The sequence below is a fragment of the Schistocerca americana genome, chromosome 3, assembly GCF_021461395.2.
Source record: "Schistocerca americana isolate TAMUIC-IGC-003095 chromosome 3, iqSchAmer2.1, whole genome shotgun sequence".
NCBI lineage: Eukaryota > Metazoa > Arthropoda > Insecta > Orthoptera > Acrididae > Schistocerca > Schistocerca americana.
The window spans coordinates 185406315-185426413 of NC_060121.1; the positions used below are offsets into that span (position 1 = coordinate 185406315).

General features: G+C 41.7%; 1 protein-coding gene across 1 annotated transcript in view; it reads left to right on the forward strand.

Moving 5' to 3' along the window:
- The window catches only part of LOC124605961 (glycine, alanine and asparagine-rich protein-like), a 168396-nt gene that overhangs the window by 111434 nt on the left and 36863 nt on the right, over positions 1-20099 (forward strand). Inside the window, exon 4 of the mRNA XM_047137924.1 lies at positions 310-496. Coding sequence (XP_046993880.1) covers positions 310-496 — 187 coding nt within the window. The remainder of the gene's footprint in view (positions 1-309; positions 497-20099) is intronic.

The window sequence follows — 20099 nt, forward strand, 5'->3', positions numbered from 1 at the left end:
TGTCTCCTGCGCCGCACAGAGCTAAGAGTGTGTGCAGTCTGGTAGTGACCGCGAGTGGGCCTTTGCTCGACCACACGGAAGCGTAGAGAAGTGACGAAAGGAACGTTTCACTGCCGGCTGCTGTTTCTACGTTCTTGAATTGAAAATTCGAAAATCAGAGACTTTTCTTTTCGGTAAAAAATCTGGTAGTTTTGCTCCTTTTACGATGATCAAAAGAACGATATTCTCTCCGGGCTGCATGCGACCGCTGATGTTGATACATCTTTAGAGAGGGCGTTCTCAGTGCTGTACGAAAGAGCTGTTGGTCAGGAAGCGAAAGAAACTGGCGCAGGCAGCCCTTGAAGGCGACGCACAGAGTGCGGCCATCTGCAGCGCGCAGCTGCGCGGCCCGCCGACGCCGTTCCCCTGGGGCCGCGGTCGGGCCCCCGTTCCGGCCACTTCACGCAGCCGCAGACGCCGCAGTTTTCCTACCGAGACGGCCTCCGGCTCGTGGGAGGTCAGCTTCCCAGGAAATACTACCAACACTCTCTTCCCAGCCGTCCAACGCAATCGTCCTTCTTCACTTAAAGCGATTTCCTGCTCGATATCAAACTTCCTGCCGGTTACTGACGTAGATTTCTTGAAGGCTTTCGACGCCGTTCTTCACTAGAGGTTTCTAATTAAATTGCGTGCCACAGGAGTATCGTCTCATCTGTGCTCCTCGATTCGTGGTTTGCCGTCAGAAACGCCACCGTTCGTAGTAACTGACGGGAAGTCCTCTAGTGAAACCGAAGTTATATCTGGTGATTCCCCAAGAAACTCTTATAGGCCCTCTACTATGCTTATTGTATAGAAGGTGAATCATCTGCCCCTACCTATGGGTTTTATGCAACCTGAAATGCTTCCATGCACCACTCCCGTCTGAACTACAGTAAAAAATTAACAGGACTTTTTTTGTGGGGAACGTAATTTAGTTAAATTCTGTACTGGGATAAGTTTTTGCTAGAGGCCACAGTTTTCGTTGAAGAAAAAACCTACAAAAACGTCCTTCAAACACGTTTTTCTTTAATAACTCGAATACTGTGGCCTACAGCGGCAACGTATCCCAATACAAAACTTAACTGAATTAAATTTCCTGCAAAAAGGTCCTGTTCATTTTTTCTGTAGGGCTAATAGTTTGCGTGTAGTGAGCGGGCGATCCGCGTGGTTCTTGAAAGCGTTGTGGGCTGCATAAAACTCAAGGGTTGGAAAAGCTGAAACACCCAATATAAAGAATTTAGGAGACAATCTGAGCAGTCTTCTTAGTCTGTTTATTGATAATGCCTTCATGCCGTCTGGTAAACTCATCGCAAGGTCAAAACGAATTGCAAACTGACGCATGGTACGAAAAGTAGCTCCTGAAGAAGAAAAATTATGCTGTGCTCCACGTAAGTACTAAAAATTCCGTTAAATTTAGGTTCCATGATAAACCATACAAATTTAGAGGTTGTCCGACTAAATACCTGGGGATTACAATTACGAACAGCTTAAATTGGTGCCATTTCATAGTAAATGTTGTGGGGAAGGCGAACCAATGACCGCGCGTTATTGGCAGAACACACAGAAGACGCAATAAATTACTGAACAAACTGCTTGGGCTAGGCTGGTTGGTCCTCTTCTGGAATATTTTTGCTTGGTATGGGAACGTTATCAAATAGGATTGACGGAGGACATCTAAAAAGTTCAAAGAAGAGCAGCTCGGTTCGTATTATCGCGAATTAGGGGAGAAAGACCCACTGATATGGTACTGGGAGAGGAAGTATCATTGGTATGATAAGTGAATCCGGGTGCCAATCATAAAAGGGCGTTTTTCGATTTCACGAAAGAGTCAATCGTCATCTTTTCCCTCCGTATGCGAAAGTATTTTGTTTATCTCCACTTACATAGGGAGAAATGACAATCGTAGTAAAGTAAACGAAAGCCCACAGAAATATTTAGGGTTCTTTCTTCCCGCACGGTACTCGCATTCGAGAGGACGACGGTTCCAACCCGCGTCCGGCCATCCCGATTTAGGTTTTTCGTGATTTTCCTAAATCGCTTCAGGCAAATGCCGGGATGGTTCCTTTGAAAGGGCATGGCCGAGTTCTTTCCCCACCCTTGAAACAGTTAGAGCTTGTACTCTAATGACCTCATTGTCGATGTGACGTTAATCTTCCTTCCTTCTTCCAAAATACCGATTACGTGCTATGTTACGATGATGCAGTTGCAGAGTGTTACAATATGAAGCACGGGTTCGATATCTTCAAAGCTCTGAGGAACATACCTCAAACGAGTATCATATGACTAAATGTGCGTCCGATTCGAAAGTGCACCGTCGTGAAGTTTACCAACTAATTTCCGAGAGCGTACGGTCGAAGAAGGATCAGACAACATATTACTTCCTCCCACATGCATGTAGTGAAACGACTACAACAAGAATATACTTGGAAGGAGAGACAGCATTGGTCGTATTTTTTTGTTTTATTAACCGCAAAATCGATTTTCGGTCACCTAGTGAGCTTAGAGCTTGTTGACACCAGTGCCTACCAATTTAAATTATATATTACAGCACTGAGGATGGTCACTAAGTGACCGAAAATCGATTTTGCGGTTAATAAAACAAAAAAATACGACCAATGCTGTCTCTCCTTCCAAGTATATCCATTATCTGGTCGTGGTGCACAGGACACTCCATGGAGTCACCAATCAATACAACAAGAATTTCAGAGAAATTAGGGCCCATACAGAGCTTTACCGACAGTCTTCTGTCCCAAGCGCGTTTCGTGAAGGGAAGAGACAAAGGAGAGAAAATATTAGTGCCAGCAGTAATCTCATCCAGACGCTGTGAGATGGCTTGCAGAGTCAGAGACGAAGACAAAGCGAACTGACGTCGTTTTATTTCTTTGACAGCAGTCTTCACAAAGTGCACCTTGTTTCGAAGCAAGCTCCTTAAAGCGGTGGTGAGCAGGGCAGTCGCAGTTAACGAAATGGAATGGCACGCGCTGCAGATCTCAGATGCCGCCAGCTGATGGCCTAGGCACGCCCCACATGTGCCAACAATTACCGCCCTCATCAGCTACTCGCGGAAATGACTTAGTCACGCTGGAAAATGCGAGACGTCATTCCTCGTGCGTCCGCGTCCCACTTCTCTGCGTCTCATTCCAGTTTTCTGTGTTCTCTACATCTGAAATCTCAGTAAGCTGCTAAAGATACTGCGTAAGGCCACACAAGGTGCTAACATACCTCTCGGCGACAGAAAAATATGCTCCGTCTCTCAAGTCGTCCTGTGAAATATCGTTTTTTCTTAGGACAGTGTCCTGCAATTTTAACAGACGAAAGATATATTCAAGATAGAAAAGCGACATATTCCCAAGGGCTTCTCTAACAATTTCATTTTCCAACATGTTGAAATACTACGGCATGAAACTACAGATTAGAAATATTTGTTTTGAAAATAAACGCCACCTTTCCTTGCTACGTTGTATTTTATTTCTGCGAGATGCTTTTCGCCTTTTTCACTCTAAGGCATCATCAGTGGGATAGTTCTTCACTTTTTTTGGTTGGCATCTGCGTTTCCTCTCGTCTGACCACATGCTGGAGGTCACTGTACAGCTCTATTTACGAAACATAAGCATGTTTTTATGTTCACAACTTTTATTTCCCATTTTTCATCTTGTTTGCCCTTACTGTTGTGGTGCACTATCAGTCTTCTGCCACTAGTTATAAATATGTGATCGAAAACTGTGCTTTATAGACGTAACTACTTTGAGTTCACTATGTGTCTCGGAGTTCGATACAAAAGAGAACATGCTTTTGTGTGGTAAATAAAGCTGTAGAGCGACATCCAGCATGTAACCAGGTGACAGGAAACGCAGATGCCAACCAAAAACGCGAGGAACCATCCCGCTGATATGCCTCAAAGTGAAAAAGGCGAAACGCATCTGGGAGATATTAAATACAGTGCTACAAGAAAAGGCGGTTTTTATTTACAAAACAAGTATTTCTGTTCGTGGATGGCCACGCCAACAAACGCGTTAAAGATGAGAACATTGCAGCCTTAACTTCAGCCACCAAGTGTTTCAATAGAAAGACCTTAAAAAGCTGTTTACATTGAAATAGTCTTTCAAGCTTTTATTATTCAGGTACAAGTAGGACCTAATGTGTCGCTTTGGTTGGTACCGAATACTTCACGAGTACCTTGATAGTGAACTTTTGAAGTATATGTCATCTTCGAAGGTGGTTGTTTGTTGTCCGCCGCGAATTTCTGCCCGTATGTGAAGGAACTATTGTAGGGGTTTTGATAAAGCATTCACTAAATAATAGATGAGAAATGATTTATTCCAGTTACGCCATATAAATAGTCCGGTCGTACCTACTCACAATTAGTGCTACGTCAGCGAAGTCGGGGCGGGTCGCTAGCACATGCAGGTTTAGAGTTGCAACTTTTCTCTTTTTGAAACTTCCTGGCAGATTAAAACTGTGTGCCGAGCGAGACGCGAACCCGGGTCCCGATTTCGAGTCTCGGTCGAGCACACAGTTTTAATCTGCCAGGAAGTTTCATATCAGCGCACACTCCGCTGCAGAGGGAAAATATCATTCTTTCTCTTTTTCTTTCGTTTTCTCTTCCACCACTGTCATCGCACATTTCCTCATCTCGTTCGCCAAGTACAGTGGTGAAAATTTTCAAATCAGACCAAGTAGCGGTAAATCTACATCTACATTAATCTTCCGCAACTCACCTAACGGTCTGTGGCGGAGGGTACTTCGTGTACCACTGTCACTTCCTGTTTTCCTGTTCCGGTCAAGAATGATTCGCGAGAAGAATTGTTGTGAGCTCGCTTCTCTCTTAATTTTGCCTCCGCCGTCTCTTCTCGAGATGTAGATAGGAGAAAGCAATGTATTCGCTGGTTCTTCTAGGAATGCACGCTCTCGTAAATTTAACAGTAAAACACACCGCGATGTAGAACGCCTCTCTTGCAGCGTCCGTCACTGGAACTGGCTGAGCATCTCCGTGACACTTCAGCACATGCTTGATGAACCTGTGACGAAAAGTGCTGCTCTTCTTTTGATATTTTCTATTTGTTCTATAATCGCATCCGGTGCGGATCTGTGACTGACGAGCAATATTCAAGTATTGGCTGACCGAGGGTTTTGTAAGCTACCTTCTTTGTGGGAGGACTACACTTCCTGACTATTCTTCCAGTGAATCTGTCTGGCCTCTTCCTTACTTGCCACTAGTTTTATGCGGTCGTTCCACTTTTAATAGCTCCGTATGCACACTCCTAGATATTTAATGGATGTGATTGCTTCCAGTTGTTGTTCTGCAATTGTGTGATCATACAATAATGGATCTTTCTGCGTATTTGTTCCCAATAAACTACATTTGCTTATGTTGAGAATTAACTACCAAACCTGACGTTGTGCACTGGGCTATTTATGTAAACAGTCGAAACCTGTTGTAACGACGTCGAAGCGACCGACAGTTTACGGTTGTTATAGCCTATAACCCTACAAATCGAGGTTTTGCTTTGTTTTTTGAGAACAATTTCGCATCTCTAAACTTCAGGCTGCCACAGACTTTACACTTCAAAAATTAGCAAAAATACAGCACATCTACAGTATTTACAACACGGTATTTGTGGTTTATGTATGTTCAGCAATTAAATGCCACAAAAATCGACACTGGGCGTTATAGTCGATATATCGCTCCGAAAATGTAATAAAAATACGTCGCTTTATACGATTTGCCGCAATAAGCGATGTCGTACTAACCGAGTTTTTCAAATATAACCTTTACCTAGGATTTAGACGGGACCGTTAGATTTCGCTGTTATAGCCAGTATGTCGTTAAACGGAATGTCGGTATAAACAGTATCGACTGTATTGTGCAAAGTAATGATCCTAGCCCGACATTACATTTACGTCTGCAGATGTCCCTTGGTAGAGAATGATGTGTTCTGTTTGCTAGGAACTCTTCCATTCAGTCACACTGCTGGCCTGATATTCGTACGTTTGTATTTTGATCATTAGACGGCAGTGCAGAACTATAGAGAAAGACTTCCGGAAGTCAGGGCACAGGGCACCAATCTAGTAAATGTGTGTTTTTACATTATTTAATTTTTGTCTGATGTCTATGACTAATAAAATAGCTAAACTGAACTTCATTCTGTTTGTCCACATGAATTTAATTTCTTGAAATTTTCTTTTACTAACGTTTCTTTCTGGCATTAAGGTCCTACAGTTGCCCTGGAAGCTAGAAAATAAATGTCGGGAGTTGGTGTTCAAGAAATATGCTGAATATTAGATGGCCAGATCGAGTAGGCAATGAAGAGATACGGATTCGAACTGAGGAGGAAAACGCTTTACTGCTTAACTTCACTGTAAGATGTGGAAGTTATACAGGACACACCTTGAGTCATCAGGGAATAGTTAATTTTGTAACTGAGGGAAGAGTGCGTTTGGGGGATGGGGATCAAAAATCTTACAGGCAGACCAAGACTGTAACGCTGCAGAAATGAAAAGCCCTGCACGGGACAGACTGGGTTGGAGAACAGTATGAAATGATGCTTCAGACTGAAGAGCACAGCAATAAAAACTAAGAATCTGCCGTTAAATGGCATGAGTGCCTTTCCTGTTTAATGCCTCAGCTGCCGAATCACACCTAGAATTAGTTAGTCTGTGAAGTGCGTAGAAGGAAGTGAAAGGGACAATGGTTATTGAGAAACGACTGTAGGTAAACCAAAGGACAGATGGCAGTTCATTTGCAAAATATTGCGAGACTAAAATGAATATCAGAGGTTTGGTTGGTAATGTAGAAACAAATATTTGTGCGGCGTAGGTCTCTGGAAGAAAACAGAGGATATCCGACTCTGTCGATTACTGACGAGTGCATTGTGGCGTACGCTTCGCCTCGACTAGCAGATTCCAAAGACATAGGTAGGTACAGTCATGAAAGTGGATGCAAAGTCTCATAAAATGGAAACTGAAATTCTTGTCCGTTAACATTATTCAGTAATCATTATTAACTCTTATTTGTTTAGTGGATCCTGTAGACTGTGATTCTTGAGTGGAAGGAAATGCCATGTGAACAGCGAGAAAATACCTTGACATTTAGTCTTCATCGTAAAAACTCTCTATCTTTCCTGGCAGTACTATGACTTAGTCTCTTTCTCACACACAGCTGACATCACGTGAAGGAATGCGCCATTGTTCTGTGCCTGGAAAGCTCCTATTCGAGTTGCTGCCACTTTTTCTCTGTAATATAGTGAACTGAACTTGCACGTCGCAGTATGTCTACGCGTCAGAATGATCCAATAACCGTTCCGTAAGCGTCAGCCGAAGGGCGCAAAAACTGTCGAGTTCGCCAGATCCTGATTAGGCTGCTCAGAAGGACTCAAGTATCAGCTTCATCAGTTGAGGCGGCGGCTTTCGCCGTCTGCGTTTGGACGTGTTGCTGGTTTCCTTGAACACAAACGGCTGCGTCATGCTGTCCTGTCGGTAGGGAAGTACCGGACATCATCATTAGTAAAGTTCCAGACGTCTGCTTGCGCACAAGTCAGTGGCGGCTATTGTCATTACAAAGCTGTGCCATCCAGCGGGCAACTTGCCTAGACACCGCAGTTAATATATGTTCCCTTTCATTACACTCATCAGATTGGTATTGGAACGAATAATCTATAAACGCTGATTGTAAGTTCTGTTTGTATGGTCCAGTCACTGACAAATTGCTCGGTGATTTAGAGTGTGTATGCTCCATCTGAGGAGCCAACCAGTTCTCAGTTATCATTTTGTATATTATCACGTCCACCGGAAAAGAAACTGATATTTCGATTGCGTATGGATTTTATTGCTCGAGCTAAAAGATTTACTCTTCAGGAGTTTCACACGTTATACTTTCGTAGGATATTATTGCATAACATTTACGGAGTAGTCATATTGACGTTAGTGACCTTTGTGTAATTTGAGATTTAAATCATCTCGAGTTTCTATGATAGATGTATCTTTTGTTCTAAAATTGAGAAGGTATGGCGGTTTGCCCTCTTCACAACAGGTGGGTCTTTCTCTCTTCAGGATCTGAGTAACCAGACCGTCCTTCCTAATGTTCCCTCATCTGCTCCTCTTTCTTTACTGAGGATGGAATTAACAGCCAGCCATTCTGTTTCCTTGTCATTTCACTTTTTTCTAGAAAGACTTTTCAGTGTTAATCGCGCTATTAAATTGGACAATCTAGTCTAGTTTATTAAACACAGCCTCATAGTAGGAATTACTCATTATTACCATGAAGACCAAAAATTTGCGGGAAGTCCTTGTACAATGGATTTTACATATACTTAGTACAAAAAAAGAAACTCAGTAACAAACAGCTTGTATTTAAAGAAACTCAGTAACAGTTTGTATATGAAAAAATGTCTATCAACCAAAAGGGCTATATTTATCTTGAGAGGTGATATACAAGAATTAATAAGCCAGAAATAATTAGTACTGGGAATTTTTTCTCATATTTCCATTCAAAAATGAGTCATGTAGTAACTTTTTGGGGAAACACAATTACTGGGCTAATATTTTCAGAATACAGAACCATGTTTTAAGGATTATCTCCTAGCATTGGCCATAGAACATCCTGCATAGACCTCTTCAAAAAACGATATTTTATCAATTTCTTCAGAATATAGTATATTCACTGAAGTTCATCTTGATCATCATATTACTATTTTCTTAAAGAAAAAATGATAAGCACGAATATAACATTATAAGACCAAAAATAGCCTCTACGAAGTGTTCAAGAGGTTAACATTAGTGAGCGAAAGCAGCCAGATAAATGGTTGCATATGCACTGAAAGGCTTGTCAAAGTATATTAAATGACTTGTAGCTATTATGGTAAAGTTGAAGACTAAATTAAATGACCTTCCCGCTGGACAACCCCTTTTAGTCCTTCGAAGCGAACCTTCAGAGGTCTTAAAATGAATATTGTAATTTATTTTGTAATTAACAGTAGCACTGAGATGTATTAATATTTCATTACGTGAACTCACTTTAAAGGCGTACTGATGTTAATCAACGTAGCTTGAAAAATATGACGAGGCTTCTCATAGACAACTAGCTGTCACAAATTTTTGTTGACGTGCTTAAATTATTTAATAAAGGAGCAATTTCGAGTTACTAACCTCATCTTCAAGCGACAATGGCAATGTAAGGAGCATTTTACAAAAGTTCATATAGATGTTAAAATTATTCTTTGCAGCCTTGGCATGCAGTATGGCCATCCTTCGGAGAAAGAAGAGGATAACTTAATGTTGACTTCATTTATTGATCTGCTGATCACATAAATAAAATTTTTAAATAATCACTCGCTTAGTCCATATGAAATGGCTGTCTTCCTGTGCCGTGTTGCAATTTTCGAAACAGTGCTTGACTATATCCACGGAGCGACAGCAACTGAGAAAACTGAACACGTCACAAGAAGCCAAACATTTCATGTGAACAAAGTGAGTGATAACTTAAAAGTTTTATTTATGGGTTCAGCAGCACCAACAAACGAAGTGAATATTTCCTCGTGTTGGGTTGTTGTTGTTGTGATCTTCAGTCCTGAGATTGGTTTGATGCAGCTCTCCATGCTACTCTATCCTGTGCAAGCTTCTTCATCTCCCAGTACCTACTGCAACCTACATCCTTCTGAATCTGCCTAGTGTATGCATCTCTTGGTCTCCCTCTACGATTTTTATCCTCCACGCTGCCCTCCAATGCTAAATTTGTGATCCCTTGATGCCTCAAAACATGTCCTACCAACCGATCCCTTCTTCTAGTCAAGTTGTGCCACAAACTTCTCTTCTCCCCAATCCTATTCAATACCTCCTCATTAGTTACGTGATCTACCCACCTTATCTTCAGCATTCTTCTGTAGCACCACATTTCGAAAGCTTCTATTCTCTTCTTGTCCAAACTGGTTATCGTCCATGTTTCACTTCCATACATGGCTACACTCCATACAAATACTTTCAGAAACGACTTCCTGACACTTAAATCTATACTCGATGTTAACAAATTTCTCTTCTTCAGAAACGATTTCCTTGCCATTGCCAGTCTACATTTTATATCCTCTCTACTTCAACCATCATCAGTTATTTTACTCCCTAAATAGCAAAACTCCTTTACTACTTTAAGTGTCTCATTTCCTAATCTAATCCCCTCAGCATCACCCGATTTAATTTGACTACATTCCATTATCCTCGTTTTGCTTTTGTTGATGTTCATCTTATATCCTCCTTTCAAGACACTGTCCATTCCGTTCATCTGCTCTTCCAAGTCCTTTGCTGTCTCTGACAGAATTACAATGTCATCGGCGAACCTCAAAGCTTTTACTTCTTCTCCATGAATTTTAGTACCTACTCCGAATTTTTCTTTTGTTTCCTTTACTGCTTGCTCAATATACAGATTGAATAACATCGGGGAGAGGCTACAACCCTGTCTCACTCCTTTCCCAACCACTGCTTCCCTTTCATGCCCCTCGACTCTTATAACTGCCATCTGGTTTCTGTACAAATTGCAAATAGCCTTTCGCTCCCTGTATTTTACCCCTGCCACCTTCAGAATTTGAAAGAGAGTATTCCAGTTAACGTTGTCAAAAGCTTTCTCTAAGTCTACAAATGCTAGAAACGTAGGTTTGCCTTTTCTTAATCTTTCTTCTAAGATAAGTCGTAAGGTTAGTATTGCCTCACGTGTTCCAACATTTCTACGGAATCCAAACTGATCTTCCCCGAGGTCCGCTTCTACTAGTTTTTCCATTCGTCTGTAAAGAATTCGCGTTAGTATTTTGCAGCTGTGACTTATTAAACTGATAGTTCGGTAATTTTCACATCTGTCAACACCTGCTTTCTTTGGGATTGGAATTATTATATCCTTCTTGAAGTCTGTGGGTATTTCGCCCGTCTCATACATCTTGCTCACCAGATGGTAGAGTTTTGTCATGACTGGTTCTCCCAAGGCCATCAGTAGTTCTAATGGAATGTTGTCTACTCCCGGGGCCTTGTTTCGACTCAGGTCTTTCAGTGCTCTGTCAAACTCTTCACACAGTATCGTATCTCCCATTTCATCTTCATCTACATCCTCTTCCATTTCCATAATATTGTCCTCAAGTACATCGCCCTTGTACAAACCCTCTATATACTCCTTCCACCTTTCTGCCTTCCCTTCTTTGCTTAGAACTGGGTTGCCATCTGAGCTCTTGATATTCATACAAGTGGTTCTCTTCTCTCCAAAGGTCTCTTCAATTTTCCTGTAGGCCGTGTCTATCTTACCCCTAGTGAGATAAGCCTCTACATCCTTACATTTGTCCTCTAGCCATCCCTGCTTAGCCATTTTGCACTTCCTGTCGATCTCATTTTTGAGACGTTTGTATTCCTTTTTGCCTGCTTCATTTACTGCATTTTTATATTTTCTCTTTTCATCAATTAAATTCAATATTTCTTCTGTTACCCAAGGATTTCTATTAGCCCTCGTCTTTTTACCTACTTGATCCTCTGCTGCCTTCACTACTTCATCCCTCAGAGCTACCCATTCTTCATCTACTGTATTTTTTTCCTCCATTCCTGTCAATTGTTCCCTTATGCTCTTCCTGAAACTCTCTACAACCTCTGGTTTTTTCAGTTTATCCAGGTCCCACCTCCTTAAATTCCCACCTTTTTGCAGTTTCTTCAGTTTCAATCTGCAGTTCATAACCAATAGATTGTGGTCAGAATCCACATCTGCCCCTGGAAATGTCTTACAATTTAAAACCTGGTTCCTAAATCTCTGTCTTACCATTATATAATCTATCTGATACCTTTTAGAATCTCCAGGATTCTTCCAGGTATACAACCTTCTTTTATGATTCTTGAACCAAGTGTTAGCTATGATTAAGTTATGCTCTGTGCAAAATTCTACAAGGCGGCTTCCTCTTTCATTTCTTCCCCCCAATCCATATTCACCTACTATGTTTCCTTCTCTCCCTTTTCCTACTGACGAATTCCAGTCACCCATGACTATTAAATTTTCGTCTCCCTTCACTACCTGAATAATTTCTTTTATCTCGTCATACATTTTATCAATTTCTTCATCATCTGCAGAGCTAGTTGGCATATAAACTTGTACTACTGTAGTAGGCGTGGGCTTCGTGTCTATCTTGGCCACAATAATGCGTTCACTATGCTGTTTGTAGTAGCTAACCCGCACTCCTATTTTTTTTATTCATTATTAAACCTACTCGTGCATTACCCCTATTTGATTTTGTATTTATAACCCTGTAATCACCTGACCAAAAGTCTTGTTCCTCCTGCCACCGAACTTCACTAATTCCCACTATATCTAACTTTAACCTCTCCATTTCCCTTTTTATATTTTCTAACCTACCTGCTTGATTAAGGGATCTGACATTCCACGCTCCGATCCGTAGAACGCCAGTTTTCTTTCTCCTGATAACGACGTCCTCTTGAGTAGTCCCCACCCGGAGATCCGAATGGGGGACTATTTTACCTCCGGAATATTTTACCCAAGAGGACGCCATCATCATTTAATCATACAGTAAAGCTGCATGTCCTCGGGAAAATTTACGGCTGTAGTTTCCCCTTTCTTTCAGCCGTTCGCAGTACCAGCACAGCAAGGCCGTTTTGGTTAATGTTACAAGGCCAGATCAGTCAATCATCCAGACTGTTGCCCCTGCAACTACTGAAAAGGCTGCTGCCCCTCTTCAGGAACCACATGTTTGTCTGGCCTCTCAACAGATACCCCTCCGTTGTGGTTGCACCTACGGTACGGCCATCTGTATCGCTGAGGCACGCAAGCCTCCCCACCAACGGCAAGGTCCATTGTTCATGGGGGGTCGTGTTGGGTATACTTCTCTTTTTCCTCGGGATGGCCATAGTACATGCCAAGAAAATAAAGTACAGCTTTAACATCTATGTCTATTTTTGTAAAGTTTCTTTTCTATTGCCATTGTAGCTCTAAGATGAGACTTATACCTCGAGACATGTTGCAGTCTTAATTAATTTAAGTAAGTCAACAAAAAATTATGAATGTAGCGATCTCTTGAGAAACATTTTCGTATGTTAAACCCTTTCTGTGCACTAACCCGTTTCTCCGTGCCAGAGATTCTTCTCCACGGCATCCACTGATGTGTTGTATAGCACTGTAATATAATGTAACTACCAACTGGAGGAGAGAGTATAGGAACAACGCAGAGCACTTGTTTAATTTTTTCCATAATTGGGCAGAGTACAATTCTCAAGAGAAGACTGCATTTTTGTATCTGCCCATTATAAAATTCGGCTCAATGCGGAATTCCTGTGTGTTTTTGTAGTGTGTAGCACATTTTAAAGACGGCACACCCTGTTATAAATCAATCCACATCCAGTAAGATGTCTAAAATAAATGGAACTCCCTGGTCCAGTACCCATCATTATAAATAAAACATACCCTTTGGTTATGATGCTACTAGCTGATTTTGAGATTTAACCTGTGCGTGAATGTCACTGCTATCGTGAGTTGCTTTTCAAAGGGATGAATGTAAACTGGCAGGAGGGTGCACTACAGAACAGTATGAAAAAAAAAACCAATACCTATGTCATTTTAAAGCACGTAGCAGTCTTAGTTTTAAAATGTTCTGTTTTCATTTGAGCTGAATAAAGTTCGTTTATTGTACTTCGTTCGCACATGTTATGTAAAATATCATTAGTGTAAGTATTGGATGGCCGAAGATTATATTAACTTGGAGGTAAAAGTAAGTAAAGAAGTGTAGAAAGTATTCGTCTAGATGACTTACCCGTTGCTTTTAAAACACATATTAATTGAAAATTATTATTTGAAGACGATTTATTAAAAAGAATAAATTGTTTCCGCTTATTTTTTAAGAAATGTGTTGTTATTCATTATGTTGAAATTAATGCTGTAAGTTTCAGAATGCAAAGGTCATTTTTTTCTATTTTGTATTAAGGTCTTATTATACACATCGCTAATAATCATCGTTAGGAAATCGGCTGTATGATGCATATACAACAAAAATAGAACATAAGGGAGTAACGCAGTGCAAATTTGCATGGAGTATAGTATACTTACCATGTTCCAGTGAATGAAAGAGGTGAAATGACAAAGTAGTTGAACTCAGTGTTCTTGATGACACAATCAAATCGTTTCATTTAAAATCGCTCCTTAAATCGCGTGCGCAGAGACGTTAGCATCTCAGCAACCACAGCTATGGCGTGGAAAAATATGAAAAATAGGCATAGGTGATGTGATGAAATAGCAGGTCAGCAAGACGCGCACCTCTGCAGAATTTCGTAGCTTGCTCGTCAGTGTGAGGGAAGCCAGCAGCAGGGGGTTTTCCGCTCAGAAGAGGAGCCAAAATTGCACGCTGTACAGTGAGATGGATGTGCCGGACGTACTTCAAGAGCACTTGATGAGCAACATATGGGGCGTGACAAGCAGGCGCCTTCCTGGAACTCTCTAGAAGCACTTCAGCACTGAGAGGGAGATGCGGTGTATTGCGTCCCTGTTCCTTCGTTTCTACGAATGTTAATTCCGTACTAGAGGAAAAAAACTATGATTCCTTGGCTCTTGGAAAACCTTATTAATTAATTACAGAGACAATACTCAGTAGCAGTTTCCTTCGGTGAAATTTGAAACTCATATTTTGCAAGCGCTTGTGTACTGAGTGATTCGGTTTCGAAAGTTCGTAAGTTTCTACACTGCTTTCGTTTCACTGTCTACAGTAAATGTACAGGGTGGTTATAAATAAGCTTTAGCTACTTGAGATACTGTAGACGGAAAACTATTTGCCATATGGGTACCGTACTTCATAGGACGATGTTCATACTGTGTGCTGCGTTGCGTTATGACTTGCCGCTAAGCGCGGATACTGATACAGCGACGTCAGGCTGAAACACAAGCATCAGTGTGCGTTACAGTTGCAGACAGTCTGGGTCTGGACAAGGCGAGCACGGCTTTACTCATAAAGCTGTCTTATAGAAAGACGAGCAGCAGCGCTCCTGCTCTTCGCGAATAGCGTAGCGTTAAAGGATTACGGAGAGGTCCTCTTTCCACACCGGGGTTGAAGAACGTGATTCGGAAGTTCGAATTTAACTGGCAGTTTCGATTTTCTTCTAGGAGAGGTCGACGGCCAGTTGCGTCACAAGTTTTTGAAGAAGTTATTGTTGCCATTACAGAGAAGTCTGAACGCAGTTGACATCTTCAAGCTGTGCACGAGCTGTGTCACGAAAGCTGAACATTCCATGGCCCACGGTATTTCGGAGAGCGGAAGACAAATCTCTGGTGTGGTTTCAGGCTGTCATGGATGCAGAGTCGTCACATCGAGCAACGTTTATAACCTCTAACGTAAACTTGCTACGCACTTAACAAATGTGACTCTCTCACATGGAAATTAAAATGTGATTGATTCAGTGATTTACCGTATTCCTTATATCTCTTCTGCATGTTTCCAAGATATTTCGTTGTCCTACGAGTACCGGCCGGTGTGGCCGTGCGGTTCTAGGCGCTTCAGTCTGGAACCGCGAGACCGCTACGGTCGCAGGTTCGAATCCTGCCTCGGGCATGGATGTGTGTGATGTCCTTAGGTTAGTTAGGTTTAAGTAGTTCTGAGTTCTAGGGGACTGTGACCTCAGATGTTAAGTCCCATAGTGCTCAGAGCCATTCGAACCTTTTTTTTTGTCCTACGAGGTATGTGAGAGAAGTAATGAGACTGGTTTTATATCTATCAAAGTTTTTATTCTTTTAAACAACAATATTGTCCCCTTCAGGTAGTTACTTTTCGGCAGCTGTACACCGCTGGGGTCGTCGTTCCCCGTCTTGGTAGCAGCACTTAAACGACGTCCTTTAAAAACAATTTTCATTTTCGGGAAAAGAAAAAAGTCGCAAGGACTCAGATCAGGTAAAAAGAGGGACTGCAGGACAACAGGAATCCCTTTTGAGGTAAAAAATTACGTGATGACTGTTTGGCATGGGGCGTTGTCATGATGCAGCATTCACTTGTCTGCAATTCCCGGTCTCAAACGATTCACGTGCGCAGCTCGTGGTCTAGTGGCTTGAGTTGCTGCCTTTAGATTACGGGGTCCCAGGTTCGATTTCCGGCCGGGTTGGGGATTTTCTCTGCCCGGGGACTGGGTGTTTGTGTTGTCTTCATCATTTTATCATCATCATCATTTGTGGCAGTGGCTAGAGTGGACTGTGAAAAAATTGGACTGCGTAGCAATTGGGACTTGGTACGCTGATGACCGCGCAGTTGAGAGCCCCACAAACCAAACATTATCATCATCATCATCATCATCATCATCAATCGATTCACCCTTTTCCTGAGCCTTTGAAGTACATCTTTGTAAAACACTTGGATGAGAATTTACCCTGGAGGAACAAATTCGGCCTGATCTCACAAGAGCACGCACATTTTCGACGATTTTTGAAGTTGAAAAACTCCTTGAGCAAGGTTCAGCTTCAACCTATTCTGGGCCTTTCAAAAATGATTTGTATCAGCGAAAAACTAGTGTTCTTGATAATTAATGTTCACCATAGGCCTGTTTCATCTTTTCAAAAGTCACCCTCGCGGATTCTCCCACTTTTAACACAAAAGTTGATGGCATAACGTTACTATAAATTCCGCTGTTCCATTTTCATAACACAGCTTCATTGATGACGCTCTCAAAAATCATGTGATTAAGCAGAACAAAACTGCGTTGCCAGATCCCTCGCAGTGTTGTCAGTCTCATTATTCTTCTCATACACCTCATACGATCACTCGTTTTTCATGCAGGCTCTCTCAAGTAGCGGAAAACTTAGCCATGTGCGGAAAACTTAGAAGAGGCGGACGTGCAGATTTAAACTATGTAGTATAAGTTCACTTGGTGCAACTGAACTTACTGAGACAGCCAAGTTGTTGGAATGATACTTTGCGCCTTTGTGTTTTAAATTAAAAACTTTCTTAAGAAGTCTCAAACTACCTCGAAAGGGATACTTCATATGAAACCATTTTACAAATTGACTTGTACGTTATGTAATCATGACAACATTTATATCTCTTTAGTATATTGCGCTGTACACAACTCTGAGCTAATCCTGTCAGCTTGCTTTGACTCAATGTTTCGTTAAACCTGTATGGTTATAACTATTGCTGGCTGTATGGTCGATGTAGTCTAAATCATTATCTTCGTGTTCTTCCAGCAAATCGTGTAGGCTGTTTATGAACAATTTGGCTCCATTTTTCCTCTATTTTTATACACTTCTTGTCCTGGCATTGTTTCCCAGTTTTCTGTTGTCTAAAGCAAAAAGTAAATAATTTTTAAAAATCCGTGACTGGGCAAGATGATACCCAGTGTTTTTTGGGACAGTACTGATTATTATCGTATGGGGTGAATAGTCACAAGAGCATAATACCAAAATCTGCTGGAGAGGTTACAGGAAGCTGTCATGACGAAGCGTCGCACGATGCTGCCCGAGGGAATGGTTTGCTCGACGACAGCGTCCCACCCCATTTTGCGAGGGACACAGCCGTAGATGTTTCGTCTCCAGACTATTAAATTTTGGCTCACTCCCAGTATTCTCCTGACATGATTCCAAGCTATTTCTTCACCTTTCCTCGGATAGAGAAACCATTACACGTCAGTTGCAGAATCACGACGAGATGATTTTTGAGGTAGAACGTTGCCCTAACAGCCAAAACGCAAACGTTTACAACCTAGCGGCTGGTCCCGGCGGAGATTCGAGTCCTCCCTCGGGCATGGGTGTGTGTGTTTGTCCTTAGGATAATTTAGGTTAAGTAGTGTGTAAGCTTAGGGACTGATGACCTTAGCATTTAAGTCCGATAACATTTCACACACATTTGAACATTTTTGAACAGCCTAGATCTCCGCGAAGTTATCTTCTTTGGGGAAAATGTGTCGCATTGAAGGGTGAGTCTGTAGAGAAAGAATAACACCATCACAAAGTTTCTTGGTCACAGCTAGATATTTTCAAAGTGATAAGTAAAACGTTTGACTACCTCTCGTAAATGTATTCAGTAACAGAAAGGGTAATGACACTGATCATAACTCCTTTTGAAAGGAAAGAATACATCCTGATTTTAACTGTTCCGTTAAAACAAAAGAAAAGACCGAAATCTATGCCTGGACCCCTTACCTGTTGCATGGAGTGTGCAACAAATTATGTCATCGGAGTAGTCCTTTTAGACCAGCTGAAAGCTTCACCTTGTTGCTGATTGATCCACCTTTTCCTTCCAAACTCTGGAGAAGACTACAACGGTACTATGAGACCGGCACATCCTAGAGGTCGGCGAGGTAGCACGGAGTTTGGCTTACCCACACTCCGGGATTTCAAAAAACGACATTCTGTCATCGTAGATTATCCGCAGTCAGGTTTTGTAAATCGAACTTATCAGCTGAGAAAATGAGCAGTTTTGGTTCACATGAATCATCCTCAGATATGATGTATCGGTTACAGGAGTAACCCATCGAACTTCTCATCTGGTAGACTGAGTTGGTTATTCTTGTAACCGATACGATCAGGTCTGAGAATGGTTCATGTGAACCGAAACTAGTAATTTCATCAGCTGATGGGTTGGAGGGGTTACACTTGTACAAGATACAGTCAGATCTGAGGATAGTCCATGAGCTTTCTATCACCGTTATAGTAGGGTCACACGTTTATCACAAATAAGGTGCGGAAAGGCAACATCCCTGAAGGCACTGAATATGAGAAGCAGCCATCGCTCACGGCTACATTTTTGTCATGTTAGTGTAGTTGAGGAAAGCTTTTACGACTGAAAACAATAGGCGTATCCACTTGTAGGTCCTGAGACAGTAACAGCACCTGCTAAGACAAATAGACATTCACGGGCGCTTGCTGAGTTTGATGAACCTCAAGTAGTCATTCGGAAATAATTCTACGTCTACATCTACACTATACTAAAGACTGTGAGGTGTATGGCAAGGGGACGTCCCATTGTACCAGTTATTAGCGCTTTTTCCCGTTCCATTCACGTATGGAGCACGGGAAGAACGATCGTTTAAAAGCCTCTGGACGTGCCGCAGTTAATCTAATCTGGTCGTTATGATCCCTATGAAAGCGGTATGTGAGTTTTGTAGTATGTTCCTAGAGTCATCATTTAAAGCCGGTTCTTGTAACTTTGTTATTAGACTTTCTCGGGATAATTTCCGTGTATCTTGAAGAGTCTGCCAGTTCAGTTCTTTCATCATTTCCGTGACACTTCCCCGCAGACTGAAAAAACGTGTGCCCATTCGTGTTGGCCTACTCTGCACACGTTCAGTGTCTGCCGCTATTCCTGTTTGATATGAGTCCCACACACGTGAGCAATATTCTAGGAGGGTCGCACAGGTGATTTTTAAGCAACCTCCGACTGCTTTTAATCGGTATTCTACCGATAAACCGAAGACTGCTATCTGCTTTAACCATGCTAGAGCCTATGTGCTCGTTGTATTGCGTACCCTAGTAAGTGTCAACACCCATGTATTTGTGTCAATTTACCAATTCCAGCTGTGATTCACTGATATTATATTCATAGGATACAATGTTTTCCGTTTTATGAAGTGCACTGTTTTACATTTCCGAATATTCAAAGCAAGTTGGTAATCTTTGCACCACTTTGAAATCTTATCAGTGTGTAATGGTCATCCAGTGTACTAAAGGAGCGCTGAGTTCATCTGTGATAGCTCGCGTGTTATTGGGGCTTATGGTGTTCTTGCGTTGCGTTGCTTCTTTGACGAGTGAATACGTAAGACTCTGCGGTAAAACAATAGAAGAGGTGTATAAATAAAATACTGAAGGCACAAACGAACACTCCACATCCAAGTACTTCCACAAACCTATATTAAAGTCTCCTCCGCCCTATCTCTATATGTGTCTGTCATTTTAACTGTCTCTCCATTAAACACGTACACACACACACACACACACACACACACACACACACACACAAAAAAAAATCCAAAATCTCAATAACACTCCTCCTTTGAAAAAGAGGCGGTCAGTAAATAATGCAACACTTTTTTTCTGAAATCAGGTTGATTTTATTCGGGATTCCACTACACCATATTATTCCCCATTCTTTTGG